This window comes from Mobula hypostoma, chromosome 8 (assembly GCF_963921235.1).
Source record: "Mobula hypostoma chromosome 8, sMobHyp1.1, whole genome shotgun sequence".
Taxonomy (NCBI): domain Eukaryota; kingdom Metazoa; phylum Chordata; class Chondrichthyes; order Myliobatiformes; family Myliobatidae; genus Mobula; species Mobula hypostoma.
Genome location: NC_086104.1, coordinates 88620419 through 88636097, shown reverse-complemented (window position 1 = coordinate 88636097; position 15679 = coordinate 88620419). Strand labels below are relative to the sequence as shown.

Sequence of the window (15679 nt, the reverse complement as noted above, 5' to 3'; positions counted from 1 at the left end):
GATGGCGGCACGACGAAGCGCGCACGGCCTCTCCAGTAAATGATATCTGTATTTGTTAAGTAGGATGCCGTGCACAATCCTGATTTGATGGAGACAGACGTGAGAAGCACGGAGGAACATCGGGTGAAACTTCTGAAATGCCCAGTTCGCTGCCGCTGCTACTGTGCAATCGAGAATCTCCGGAGGAGAAGGCCCCAGATCCTCGGCTTTGCCTGTTGCTTGGCGGCTGGGGCCGGGGTCAAAGCGTTCGGCAGAGATGGTACTCGGTGTCAGAGGCTCGAAGTTTTTGGATGTACTCAAGAGTTGGCTGTGGTCGGGTGCTTCCAGGGTGCTGCATTGGCAAGTTTGTGGCACTGGAGGTTCGTGGCAGGGAGAGTTTTCTTCCTTCTACCGTCTGCGTGAGATAATGGGGCTATCGGGGCTTGAGACTTTTTTTAACCGTGCCCATGGTCTGTTCTTTATCAAATTATGGTATTGCTTTGCACTGTTGTATCTATATGTTATAATTATGTGGTTTTTGTCAGTTTTTTAGTCTTGGTCTGTCTTGTGCTTCTGTGATATCATACTGGAGGAACATTGTATCATTTCTTAATGCATGCATTACTAAATGACAATAAACGAGGACTGAGTGTCCTCATAATCTAACTGTCCATAGTGAGCTACTTTCTCTAACTGCTACAGCCCTTCTGGTAGAGACTCCCACAATACTGTTGAGAGATTTAGGCAAAGTAACTATCAAGAACCAGCAGTATTTTTCCAGTCAGGAGGGTGGAGGGGAGTCTGCAAAGTGAAGTGTTGCTGTATGCTCGATATCCCTGTTCTTGGTGGTAAAATGTGGGTCAGGGAAGAGTCAAGTTCATGAATGTAGTACTTCATTTAACAATGGGCAAAATTAAACTGGACTCTGGGAGGAAGATCTCCCATCAATTCCACCTGCGCCAGATCTCAAAAAGTCTCCTTCAGTTCATAATTATTTTCAAATTTTTATTCACTCAAGTTACCTTCTCACATAGTCTTCTGGAGTTTGCACATTCAGGCTTTTTCCCAATTTGCAAGGGTAAACTAGTAGGTTGACTAAATTGTCTTTTAGTGTATGGAGTGGTGAGACATTGTGCAGGTGGGTAGGGGTAGGGTGGTGGTTGGAGCTGATGGATGTGAGAGGTTTGGGGAATGTGATGGAGCTGATGGTATGTGAGTGAGTTGGAGGAGATGTTGGGGATGGTGGTCAGAGGTGATGGTATCTGAGGGAACTGGGGAAGGGTTCAGTGGGGATGGTGGTCAGAGGTGATGGTATCTGAGGGAATTGGGGAAGGGTTCAGTGGGGATGGTGGTCAGAGCTGATGGCATCTGAGGGAACTGGGGAAGGTTTCAGTGGGGATGGTGGTCAGAGCTGATCGTAGGTGAGGGAGGGTTTAAGGGGAATGTAGTGGGAGTTGATAGTACGTGAGGGAGTTAGAGGGGATGTCGGGGATGATGGTTGGAGTTGTTGGTATATGAGGGAGTTGGAGGAGATGTTGGTGGACGTTGGTGGGAACTGATGGTACATGGAGGGAATAGGAGGAAGGATTGGGGGGGATGCTAGTCAGAGCTGATGGCATGTGAGGGAGTCATTGGATACTTCCTACCTGTAAGGCTGCCTCCTTTTGATGCAGATTTGCCAGCAGATTCTTCCAGTCCTCTTTGGCAGTGGCTACCTTGGCCTTTATTGCTTCCGCCTTCTCCTTGCTCAGTATCTTAGCCAGGAGCTCGCCTTTGGAAATCAGGGTATTTAGTTTGCCTTGACATGCCTCACTTTCTGACAGGAAATTCTGAAAACAAGGGCAAAGGCAAAGCTGCTTTCAGAGTGGAAAAAGTCTTGTTTTACATCTCCGGGGTGTTTCAAAGCATTTCACAGCCAGTGCACCTGTAGTAGATGACTGAAGTTCCCTCCCAGTTAGTTACCCTTTCCAAATTTTTACCCACTAATATTAGCTTCTCATATTCCCATGTAAAAGAGATAGGAATGTCAACTTACTGTTCACACAACACATCTCCACAATCAGTAGTCCAAGGAAAAATTCATCATCATCATCATGTGCCATGTCATATGGTGTGGGTGATCGTGGTCTCGTGACCATGATTGTTTTTGGCAAATTTTTCTACAGAAGAGGTTTACCATTGCCTTCTTCTGGGCAGTGTCTTTACAAGACGGGTAACCCCAGCCGTTATCAGTGCTGTTCAGAGATTGTTTGCCTGGCGTCAGTGGTCGCATACCCAGGACTTGTGACATGCAACAGCAGCTCATACGACCATCCACCATCTGCTCCCGTGGCTTCATGGGTCCCTGATCGGTGGGGCTAGGCAGGTGCTACACCTCGCCCACCTCTGTGGGAAGGAGATCCATGGCTAGCAGAGGGAAGGAGTGCCTAACACCTTCTTTGAAAGAGACGCATCTCCACCCTGCCAACTGATTATGCGTTCATATTAGTGACATCGAGGACTGCGTGCAGAGAACCTGCCGCTCTCCATTAAAGATGTGAGGCGCTACCACAGTGGGGAGGTAGATATAGCTTGGTTTAATGTCTTAAGTAAAAGATGTCATTCCCAACAGTATTGCAATCCCTCAGAGTTTCACCGGAGTGTCGGCCTTGATAACATATCAGGTCTCTGGAGTGTGGTCTGACTCAAAGGCCTGAGTACCACAAACTACGTCAAGCCAAGCCAATCAAATAGCACTTATACCAGTGGACATATTTCAATAACCTGATATCCTCCCGCCTGGCTACACAAGTCCTGGTCTGCCTGCCCCTTGAATGTATAGGTGATTAATGCAGAACATGTGACTGCAGTGGAGAGCCTCGTGCCTGCTGGTTGGAAGGCAGGAGTGTAGCAATAACATGGAAGGCAGTTATACCGCGGCTATATAACAATGGAGTTAAATCACATTGTATTAGGAACAATTTAATTCAAGAGTTCACAATGCATGTTAGCATCAGGAAATGTGATATGAGATTCACCAACTACTTCACCAAGGTCTTTAGACAAAGGGCAGGTGTCATCCTTACCCAGTCTAACTTCCATGCAGTTCCAATCCAATACCACGGTATTGGTTCCTGTTACCCTCTGAAGTGGTCCAGTAAATCTCAGTTGCAATACAATCACTTCCAGAGGAAGATTTACCAATAATTTCTGATGACTACAATAGAGCCTTGTAAGTGAAGTTTGCTTTCCGATAAAAGACTTAACTCTTTCACTGACATCCTGTGCTCCTTGTACTAGCTTTTTGCCTTACACTCCTCCAAACCTACGTTTCAAGCATCCATCCCATGTTTCATTCCATCCATTTTCTCCACTGGGTCATGAAACCAATCAGAATCTCCTATTACAAGTTTAACACCTGCATAAGGATTCATTCCCAAGCTTTAACCAATATCAATCCACTCCCACATAATCCCTTAATGGGATCACCATCTTACTAAGAGAAAATGATAGCTGGAGTACCCAGAGAAGATTCCCAACTATAATGAGCTCTCTGTGTTACCATTAGGCAAGCAGATGACAAATTGGAGACATAGGAGACTGAAGATGCTGGAATGTGGAGCAATACAAAACAGGCTGGAGGAACTCAGCAGGTCAGGCAGTGTCCAAATGAAGGGGCTCGACCCAAAATGTTCATTTCCCTCAAGCTGCCTGATCTCTTGGGTTTCACCAGGCTTCCGCGTGTTGCAGCAGGTGACAAAATGGGTCTGTTTGACCTTCATAAACTCGGCCCTACAGTACTTTAAAGTCAAATACAAACAGCCCTAAAGTATCGGTTCAATACAGGCTAATTTTAAACTTAGAAGTTTCATCTTCTTTCATAAAGCTAAATGAAACACCAGCTGAAAAAAAATCCTGAAGTTGTGAGTCAATAACGTGGTGCTATGTTGACAGATCGGTGAGTACTGCTGTTTGTGTCGTAAGTACTTGGTCACTGGAATCACTCTCTGGGCCTCTTGCCTGCAGGAGGAACAGGAGGAGGATATGGAGCCAGCAATAGCACATTTACCAACTGTAGACACCATCACAGGCTGGGCTGATCAACAAATGGGAGGAACAATGCTTCCCCCAAAATGTTCCGGACAGCTTTTCTACAATTACTATGCTTATGTCAGTAATTTTGAGGTGTTTGTCAGGAGCTGAAAGTACAATCTTCAGTGACTCCAAGTCATTAAAAATCATGCTGGTCTCACAAATGCACAGAGTGTTGACATGGTGACATAGTCATGGAAACATACAGCAGGCAAACAGGCCCTTCAGCCCACTAAATCAGTGCCGACCCATCAACCACCCATTTACACTAATACAACATTCTCATCAACTTTCCACAAATGTTACCACTCGCCTGCACTTGCCAGCCGGCACACCTCTGGGATGTGGTAAGAAACCAAAAACAGTGGGAGGAGATCTACATGGTCACGGGGTGAACGTACAAACTGTACACAGACAACACCCAGGGTCAGGCGCGAATCTGGGTCACTGGTGCTAGGAGGCTTTGTATCTGTAGCAAGGCTCAAACACTACCCAGATGACAATCTACTGGCAGTCATCACTGCTCAGTTGTTGTTCCACTGACTGAGCTTCAACCACAGACTCACATCCATGGAAGTATTACCAATATACATTTTTCCAAGTGGCTGACAAAAAGAAACACTGGAACTTCCCACTTACCCTCTTTGAACTGGTTGGAATTGTTCATTTTTTAAACTGTACATTTCCTCTAATTGGCTGTTTCAGGCACCAAAGTCCAGCAGGCTGACCCAACATGTAAACCAAGAGAACAGCATAGTCTGCCTGTAGCATAAGGCACTGTACATTGCATTAGGAACATTGCCCTGAGGATTATTGTTATAAATTGCTAATTTATTTTTATTAATGAAATTGTAATGGTATTTCTGAGCAACGTGCTTGATCTAATGCCTAATCCCAAACAGGTGATTGGGAATAAAGTAATCCTTTGAGAGCAAGTTGAAAACACCTTTCCTCTTGCTTCTCACGAAAAAATCTGCAGGTGCTGGAAATTCAAGGAACACACACAAAATGATGGTAGAACACAGCAGGCCAGGCAGCATTTTGTGTGTGTTGCTTCCTTTTGCTTCTGGTGAGTGTCATTAACCTGAAACAAAACTGTACAGGTTCTATCTCCAAAGATACTGCATAAGCCACTGTGTACCTCCAACAATATTTATGTCTTTCAATAAACACTTGCAACTGAAGGGCTGAAGATGACTTTGGAAAGACTTTGGCGACTTTCCTAGATACTTTGATGAGACTTTACTGACACTGAATCAGAAATTCAGAAATACACTGAGGACTTCATCTAAAAATTGGAAGCACTCTGCTACTCAACCAAACAAATATCTCACTGGTGTCACTGAAAGGAAGTAACGCTTGGTTACCGGAGCAACACACACAAATACTGGAGGAACCCAGCAGGTCAGGCAGCTTCTATGGAGAGGAATAAACAGTCAAAACTTCAGGCCAAGATTAATAATTCCTCACCACCGATGCAGTCTGACCTGCTGAGTTCCTCCAGCATTCTGTGTGTGCTGTTCTGGATTTCCAGCATCTATAGAATCTCTTGTGCTTATGCTTAGTCAATGGAATCACTATATAGTCATCTTTGGTCTTCAGAGGAAACGGTGAAAAATAGGAGGCTCAGTGTAGTAGTAACAAGCACAGCAGGACAGGGTAATAGGAGGATAGGATAGCAAATTTGGCTGCTTCCCTCCTGCAGGTACAGCACTGTGCAAAAGTCCTAGGCACATGGAAAAAAATTCTGTAAAGCTAAGATGCTTTCAAAATAATGAAATTAAAGGTTTCTAAATATCAAAAAAATTACTGTAAGGAGTAGTAAACAGTAAAAAGCTAAATCAAATCAATAATTGGTGTGACCACTCTTTGTCTTTAAAACTGCATCAATTCTCTTAGGTACACTCATGCAGTTTTATAAGAACATCGACTGGTAGGTTGTTCCAAGCATCTTGGAGAACTTGCCACAGTTCTTCTACAAACTTTGGCTATCTTGCTTGCTTCTGTCTCTGCAGATAACCTCAGACAGCCTTGATGATGTTGAGATCAGGGCATGCCATCTGAAGCCCGTTACGAGAATACACATAGATGTTAGCTGTCCTGTGAGATCAGCAGTTGGTCTGCCACCTGTCCTCAGGGGAAGGAGAGATAAGGAACAATGAAGCTGCATCTGGAGATGTGTAATGAAGGGACGGGAGAGAGAGCTGTCTAGAGCGGCTCCCCCTTTGAACCCTGAACTGTTTGAAGTGATGGACAGGCGATACCCCAGCAGGGTGATAAAAAGGGACAGGTTCGCTAAGGCAGGACACACACGACACCCGAGGTAACGAGACCCTGGAAGCGGTGCGCCTCTCACGAGTCGGTGGGAAGTACCGGATCTTAAACGCACAGGGTGGAAAGGTACGATCAGCGGGAACCCGGTGTGTGTCCACCCTCGCTTGGGTGCCGGGTTCACTGCAGAGGATCGACCGCATCTGGAGGAGTGGTCACAGTCGGTGACCTCAGGTGACATCACCAAGGACCTACCCGAAAACTGCTTGTGAGCTATCTCGCCGGTCTGTGAGTGGAAGCCGTTTCTGAATGATCAGTCGTTCTCTCTCTCCCTTCCCCCCACGTTGTCCATCGCCCTGGCAACGATTACTGCGAACTGAACTATTAAATCGAACTGGACTTTTGTGTCACTTTGAAATTGGTCATTTACCCCTAGACAACGATAGAGCTTGATTGATGCTGTTATCTTAATTCTGTGCACATGTGTGTTTATCATTGCTGAACTGTTGCATTTATTATCCTTTCGATTACTGTGTTGCTTGTTTCTTTAATAAAACTTGCTTAGTTCTAGTAATCCAGACTCCAACTGAGTGATCCATTTCTGCTGGTTTGGCAACCCAGTTACGGGGTACGTAACATAAGTGGGGTTCTCGTCCGCGATTTTGAACGCTAAATTTGGGACGGAGTAAATTGATTGGGTTAAAATTCCCAAAAGAAAGAAAAGACAAACAGCAGAAATGGAGGCTGAGGAATTTATAAAGGCGCCGACCTTGGAGGCATTAGAAGATGCCAGGAAATCGGAATTGGTAGCTGTGGCCAAACGGTTGAATCTTGCTAAGGGGAAGTCGACAATGAGGAGAGAGGAGATACATAGAGCTATCGTAGAGCACTATGTATCTAAGGGTGTGTTTCCCCAAGGCGAGCTGGGGGTGGTGTCTATTGAAAAACCTGCTGGAGACGCGGTACAGGTGCAGCTTGAAAAACTGAGACTCGAGCACGAGTTCCGGGTACGACAGTTGGAACGAGAAGAGAAGGAGAGAGAGTAGAAAGACAAGAGAGAGAGAGGCAGTTGGAGAGAGAAGAGAGAGAGAGAGAGTTGGAGAGAGAAGAGAAAGAGAGGGACAGACAGTTGGAGAGAGAGGAGAAACAGAGGGAAAGGGAATTCAAATTGGAGAAGTTAAGGTTAAGGGCAGAGCAGGGGCTCATGCCGAACCAAGGTGGAGAGTTCCGGGCGACCCAGGAGGTTAGGCTGGTTCCCCCATTTGATGATACCGATGTGGATCGGTACTTCCTCCATTTCGAAAAAGTGGCTATAAGTCAGGACTGGCCGAGAGATAAGTGGGCTGTGTTACTTCAGAGTGTACTGAAAGGGAAAGCCCAAGAAGCTTACTCCGCTTTGTCCGCGGAAGATGCCCAGAGGTATGAGGTGGTGAAAGAGGCCATCCTCAGGATTTATGGGTTGGTCCCGGAGGCATACCGGCAGAGGTTCCGGAATGCGAGGAAGCAGTGGGACCGCACGTATTTGGAGTTTGCCCGTGAGATGCAGACATATTGTGAGCGTTGGTGCGCCTCAAAGGGGGTAGAGGGGGATTATGACAGACTGCTACAGCTGATCCTGATTGAGCAGTTTAAAGGTTGTGTCCCTGAGGGTATGAGACCCTACCTCGATGAGAAAGAGGCAGCCACGTTAGCCGCAACTGCTAAGTTAGCGGATGAGTATGCATTGACGCATAAAATGAAGTTTGCCCCGAGTAAAGGCTACCAGAAGGGTAGTCAGGACGGCGGGGAGAGTCCGCCGGAAAAGTCAGAAAGTAAGCCGGGGACTAGTGAAAAGGATAAGGTAGACCGGGAGCAGTCTGGTAGGAAGTCTCCTGGGGTCGTCTGTTATAATTGCGGGTAAGTCGGACACTTTGCGTCCAGGTGCTTTGCCCCAAGGAAGGAGACGGGGAAAGGAAAAACGGGGGTTCCGAATGGCTGTATCGAGCTGTTAAGCGAACCGCTAGGGAAGGACAGGTCTGCCAAAGTTCAGGAAGGGCGCGAGAGGTTTATCTCGGCCGGATTGGTGTCAGTGAAGGAGGGGTTAAAACCAGTTCCAGTGCGGATCTGGAGAGACACGGGAGCATGTCAGTCACTAATACTGAAGAGTGTATTAGAGTTTAGCACAGAGACCCAGACTGGGGAGGTAGAGGTCAAAGGTGTTGGGGAAGGGACAGAGTCAGTCCCTTTGCACCAGATACACTTACAAAGCAACCTGGTCTCTGGACTAGTCGCGATCGGGGTGAGGTCCGAATTACCGATGAAAGGCGTGGAAGTCTTGCTCGGTAATGACATCGCTGGGGGAATCGTGCTCCCAGTCGCGAGATTGACAGGTCAGCCTGCCAGCATTGAGGCCCCGCCCATGGACTCACAGGTTCATCACGGGACCGCGGTAGTAAATTTAGCTGACACGTTTCTGCCAACCTTGTACGAGATGGGGGTAGAAAATGAAAAGAAGGAGTGTAGTGAGACAAGAGGTAGTGAGGGAGCTGGGACAGACGTAGCAGTAGCCAGGAAAGAACTTGTGCAGACGCAGGAGCGAGACGAGGGGCTGATGGTTTTGGCAGAGACAGCTCTCTCTGACACAGCTTTAACAAGGGAACTAGTAGGCTATTGTGCGGAGGAGGAAGTGCTAAGGAAGCAAGGGAGACCAAGTGCCGTGCCCGCAGAAGAGGAGTGGGGGGTGGTGCAAAAGAGTTATGGGGATGAGGTTTTTAACATGGCCCACGAGGTACCCCCCGGTGGACATTTTGCGGTGCTGGAGGAAACAGTTGGTGGAATCATGAAACATACATCAAAGTTGCTGGTGAACGCAGCAGGCCAGGCAGCATCTATAGGAAGAGGCGCAGTCGACGTTTCAGGCCGAGACCCTTCGTCAGGACATCATGAAAGAGGTTTACCGGCTGCCCAGGGGGAAGGATGTTATTGATCATGACCGACGCGAACTGAGACGGTCACAGGCTTTTGATATGCTAACAAACCTAGTTGGTGTTAGCGTGGAAATCAATGAAGCTAGGGGCCCCCTGATAAGAGGAAAAAACCATTTTGAAAAGATTAGTATGGGATCGATCAGATGGGAGAAGGCTATTGTTTTGGCCAGGTCTACTGATAAGGTCTCTCCCTTAATCCCTGAACAAAGCGGCTCTTTAGAAGAAGTAATTAAACGACTCGCATCTGTGTGCTTGATTGTCCCGAGGCAATGCAAAGAACTGGGACGTTGGGTGATGTCTGTTATAATAGGCTAGCCTAGTAAACAACAACCATATATAATGAGTAATTCAGTGACTAAAGGGCTGATGAACACAGAGGTGTGTATTGGCTATTTAATACGGCTGTCTGAAGCCAGCTTGATAGTGAACCTTGAAAAAAATGAATTCGGCCACATGAGGGTCCCTTACCTGGGAATTGTGGTGACACAGGGGCAGCTGGCAGCGATGCAAGCTACAGTGCAGGCTATCGCTGACCTCCCAACCCCAACAGACAAGAGGGCCCTCAGAAGGCTCTTGGAGATGGTGGGGTACTGTAGGAAGTTTTGCAATAACTCTGCGGTCACTACCCCTCCCCCTCCTACTAAGCCCTTGCGAGAGAAAACTGAGTCGGAATGGGACGACCCTTGTTATTGTGGTCCGGGACAAAAGCAAATGAGAGGTTACATTGATCGCAATTCATCAGTGTTTTTGGCCACTATGAAGTTTGCTGAGTTGGAGCCTGGTCTAAGGGATTATTAATAACACATATAAAAGGAACAGAAAATGTGATGACTGTCTGTCAAGGTGTTGACAACTTCAAATTCTCTGTATTAGCCAAATAGCTGATAAAGATGTATATTTGTGTGTATCAAATAATGTATTCATGTTTGTAATTTTTACCTCCCGGTAAAAATCCTTAAAGGGGGGAAGTGTGACAAGAATACACATAGATGTTAGCTGTCCTGTGAGATCAGCAGTTGGTCTGCCACCTGTCCTCAGGGGAAGGAGAGATAAGGAACAATGAAGCTGCATCTGGAGGTGTGTAATGAAGGGACGGGAGAGAGAGCTGTCTAGAGCGGCTCCCCCTTTGAACCCTGAACTGTTTGAAGTGATGGACAGGCGATACCCCAGCAGGGTGATAAAAAGGGACAGGTTCGCTAAGGCAGGACACACACGACACCCGAGGTAACGAGACCCTGGAAGCGGTGCGCCTCTCACGAGTCGGTGGGAAGTATCGGATCTTAAACGCACAGGGTGGAAAGGTACGATCAGCGGGAACCCGGTGTGTGTCCACCCTCGCTTGGGTGCCGGGTTCACTGCAGAGGATCGACCACATCTGGAGGAGTGGTCACAGTCGGTGACCTCAGGTGACATCACCAAGGACCTACCCGAAAACTGCTTGTGAGCTATCTCGCCGGTCTGTGAGTGGAAGCCGTTTCTGAATGATCAGTCGTTCTCTCTCTCCCTTCCCCCCACGTTGTCCATCGCCCTGGCAACGATTACTGCGAACTGAACTATTAAATCGAACTGGACTTTTGTGTCACTTTGAAATTGGTCATTTACCCCTAGACAACGATAGAGCTTGATTGATGCTGTTATCTTAATTCTGTGCACATGTGTGTTTATCATTGCTGAACTGTTGCATTTATTATCCTTTCGATTACTGTGTTGCTTGTTTCTTTAATAAAACTTGCTTAGTTCTAGTAATCCAGACTCCAACTGAGTGATCCATTTCTGCTGGTTTGGCAACCCAGTTACGGGGTACGTAACAAGCCATATAAAAAATCTCGTGTGCCTAAGTCCTTTCCACAGTACTGTATATCCTTCATTTATTTTTCTCCTTTTATCAGTACTGTACATCCTCCTTTCACCCAACATATTGATGCAGCGTTAAAGAAGGCAGGGCAGCAGCTATATTTCATTCAGAGTTTGAGGAGATTTGGTTTGTCAACTAACATAATCAAAAGCTTCAACAAATGTACTGTGAAGAGCATTCTAACAGGCTACATCACTGTCTGGGCTGGTGGGGTGGGGTTACTGTACAAGGTCAAAGCAAGCTGCAGAAACTTGTAAAATTAGTCAACTCATCATGGGTACCAGCCTTTGTAGCATCCAGGATATCTTCAAGGAATGGTGCAAAGATCCCCACCACCCAGGGCCATCGGGAAGGAGGTACAGGAGCCTGAAGGCACACACTCAGCGATTCAGAAACAGCTTCTTCACCTCTGCCATCCAATTTCTAAATGGACATTGAACCCATGAACACTACCTCACTATTTTTTTTAATCTCTGTTTTTTTGCACTACTATTTTAAACTTCGGTATCTTTTTCTCTATTTTTTTTATCATGTATTTCATTGTACTGCTGCTGTAAAGTTAACAAATTTCACAACATATGCCATTGATATTAAACCTGATTCTGATTCGGCTTCTTCGTTGCCCAGGATCTCTAGTGGCATAACATAGAACCTGGCTGCCCTTCCTTTCATCCCTGAATCACTCCAGGTCACTCTGTTACGCAGCCAACACATTCTGTATCTCCAGTGGATGGAATGTTGGAGTTCACATTTTCTACTCCACAAATCAACACCTGTACACAAAACCTGTGGACGTCAATTTTAGCATCTGCAGTCAAGGTCAAATAATGGTAATTTGCAAACAACAACCAGATATTTAAAGAGAAACCTTATGAGCACAGCACCCATTTTCCATCTACCTTCACCCTACACCACGGGAACCAATGGTGAGCAGCAGTCACTGTTATTGTGACGTCTAAATCCTATGAACACTTTACCTGCAGTTTCTGGATGATTGCAGTTGCTTCATCAACATTCTGAGGCGTATCAAAGCAGGTGGTGATCTTAGTGTTGACCATCCACTGCTGAAACTCTCGAAAGGTCACGCGGAATCGTTGCTCCAGTGCCTTCTCCTTGCTTTGACTGTACTTCGCTGTCTGCAAACAAAGGCTGCGGTTTACAGGAAACAAGGAGACAACAAATTATTCACTAGAAACATCAGATCACTCTTTTCTCCCATGTATACCCCCTGACTTTATGCGTATTTCCTTCTTGTACAAGGGCAAAGCCTGTGGTCCTGGTGCCACTCACCAAGAAGTGACCAGGACTCCCTTTGGCCCAATACCAGCACGCAGGCTGACATCAAAAGAGCTCCAACACTCAAACAATATTGAAGATATATCCAAAGTAAATTATTATTAAAGTACATATATGTCATGGAGTTATCAGCTCTAGTTCAAGAAACTGCTGGTTGTGGGGTAATAAATTTTCCTGAACCTGGTTGTGAGAGTCCGCAGGCTCCTTTACCTCATGGCAGCAGCCAGAAGACAGCATAGTCTGGATGCTAGGGGTCCTTAATGATGGATGCTGCTTTCCTACAACAGCGCTCCTTGTAGGTGTGTTCAATGGTGGGGAGGGCTTTACCTGTGATAGACTGGGCCCGACTGCTTTTAGTAGGCTTTTCTCTTCAAGGGCATTGGTCTTTCTATACCAGCCATTATGCAACCAGTCAGTATACTCTCCACTGCGCATCTATAGAAGTTTGTTAAAGTTTTATATGACATGTTGAATCTTCACATACTTCTAAGAAACTAAAGGCGCTGTCATGCCTCCTTTGCAATGGCACTTACATGCTGCTCCCAGAACTGATAATGCCCAGGAATTTAAAGTTACTAACCCTCTCAGCCTCCAATGCTCCCATGAGGACTGAGATCGTGGACCTCTAATTTCCTCCTCTTGTGGTCAGTAATCAGCTCTTTGATCTTGCTGACACTGAGTGAGAGGTTATCGTTGTGACACCATTCAGCCAGATGTCAACGAAGAGCATCCAGATGTAGAAACTGTAAAAAAAACTACAGCACAGAAACAAGTCTTTTGGCCCTTCTTGGCTGTGCTGAACCATTTTCTACTTAGTCCCACTGACCTGCACACGGACCATATCCTTCCATACACCTCTCATCCATATATTTGCCCAATTTATTCTTAAATGTTAAAAGAGAACCAGCATTTACCACCTCGTCTGGCAGCTCATTCCATACTCCCACCACTCTCTGTGTGAAGAAGCCCCCCCCTAATGTTCCCTTTAAACTTTTCCCTCCTCACCCTTAACCCATGTCCTCTGGTTTTTTTCACCCCTTGCCTCAGTGGAAAAAGCCTGCTTGCATTCACTCTATCTATACCCATCATAATTTTATATACCTCTATCAAATCTCCCCTCATTCTTCTACGCTCCAGGGAATAAAGTCCTAACCTATTCAACTTTTCTCTGTGACTGAGTTTCTCAAGTCCCGGCAACATCCTTGTACACCTTCTCTGCACTCTTTCAACCTTATTAATATCCTTCCTGTAATTTGGTGACCAAAACTGAACACAATACTCCAGATTCGGCCTCACCAATGCCTTATACAACCTCATCATAACATTCCAGCTGTTATACTCAATACTTTAATTAATAAAGGCCAACGTACCACAAGCTCTCTTTATCACCCTATCTACCTGTGACGCCACTTTTAGGGAATTTTGTATCTGTATTCCCAGATCCCTCTGTTCCACTGCACTCCTCAGTGCCTTACCATTAACCCTGTATGCATCTTCATTGTCCAGATGTTCCAGGGTTGAGTGAAAAGCCAATCAAATGGCATCTGCTGTGGACCTGTTGTGAGTTTTGTGAAATTGGAATGGATCCAAGTGACTCCTTAGGCAGGAGTAGATATGTTTAATCACCAACCTCTCAAAACACTTCATCACAGTGAATGTAAGTGCTACTGGATGAAAGTCATCGAGGCTGGTAACCACATTCTTCTGAGGCACTGATATAATTGAAATCAGCTTAGAGCAGGTGGGTGCCTCAGACTGTCGAAGTGAAAGATTAAAGTTATCAGTGAACACTCCGGCCAGTTGATCAGCACGGGTCGTCAGTACACGGCCAAGTACCCCATCTGGCCCAGATGCTTTCCATAGGTTCACCCTCCTGTAGGATGCTCTCACCTCAGCCTCAGAGCCTGAAATTACAAGGTCGTTGGGGGCTGTGGGAGTTTACATTTTGTTGGTCAAAGTGAGCATAGGAGGTATTCAGGTCATCAGGAAGTGAAAACCTGTCACACATATCCCTTGGATTTTCTGTGTAGGAGGTGAGAGCATTCACATTCTGCCACTGCTTACCAGCATCCTTCTGTGATTCCAGTTTGGTCTGGAATTGCCACTTTGCACGTGAGATGGCTTTCAGGGAGTCAGATCCGGAACTCCTGTATTTTACTTAGTCATTGGACCTGAATGCCACTGATCTGGCCCTCAGCAGATTGCTGATCTCTCAGTTTATCTAAGGCTCATGGTTGGGGAAGACTCTAAATGATTTTGTGGGGCCACGCTCATCCACGACTGACTTTATAAAGTCTGTGATAACCGTGGCATATTCATTCAGATCCTCTGATGAGTCCTCAAAAATGGCCCAGTCTATGGCTCCTCTGCTTCCTACAACCACCTCTTCATTGCCTGTACTTCTAGAGCCTTGCTCCTTAGCCTCTGCTGTATACAGAGAGGAGGAAGACAGCCAGTTGATCAGATTCCCTAAAATGTGGTCGAGGGATGGAACAGTAGGCATTTCTTTCCATCGTGTAGCTGTGGTCAAATGTGTTGGACCCCTGGTGCTGCAGGCGATATGTTGATAATAATTGGGCAGATATTTCTTCAGGTAGGCTTGATTGAAATCCCCAGCAATAATTTGAAAGGCGTCTGGGTAGGCTGTTTCTTGTTTGCTAATCGCGGCACTCAATACTGTACATCAAGTACTTGCTTAACATCAGTCTTTGGCGGGATGTAAACTGTGGTCAGGATCATGGAAAAGAGCCCTCTTGGTAAGTAGAAGGGATGGCTTAATTATTAGGTGATACAGGCTGGGAAAATAAGTGTGCGACAAGATGGCTACGTTTGAGCACCACGAAGAATTTATCATGAAACACAGACTCCACTTTATGCCCTCTTTGAATCGGCAGTGCAGTCCATGCGGTGGATCGAGAAACCCTCAGGTCTGACCATCGTAACTATCGTGTCTGAGGTGAGCCATGTCTCCATGAAATAGAGAACACAGTATTCCCTCATTTCTCTCCTATATAGCAATCTTATCCTTAGGTCATCTATCTTGTTCTCCAAAAACTGTACATTTGCTAACATGATACTGGGTAGAGGAAGTCTCATAGCACACTGTTTTAGTATAGCTTGAAGTTTCCCCCAACCCACCTTCCCCTTTTCTGACCATGTAGCAGCAAAGAGTTTCAGCTCCTTAAAGTCAACCACAGCATGACAATTAGGCACTCTTGATCAAAACCATTCCAATGTGAGG

General features: G+C 46.1%; 1 protein-coding gene across 16 annotated transcripts in view; it reads right to left on the bottom strand.

Moving 5' to 3' along the window:
• syne1b (spectrin repeat containing, nuclear envelope 1b) overlaps window positions 1–15679 on the bottom strand; it is a 504374-nt gene that overhangs the window by 259740 nt on the left and 228955 nt on the right. For all 16 annotated transcript variants that reach the window (XM_063056272.1, XM_063056279.1, XM_063056269.1 and 13 more), the window contains 2 exons: window positions 12120–12291; window positions 1626–1808 (listed from right to left, as the gene is read on the bottom strand). In XM_063056272.1, the coding sequence (XP_062912342.1) occupies window positions 1626–1808; window positions 12120–12291 (355 nt within the window). The remainder of the gene's footprint in view (window positions 1–1625; window positions 1809–12119; window positions 12292–15679) is intronic.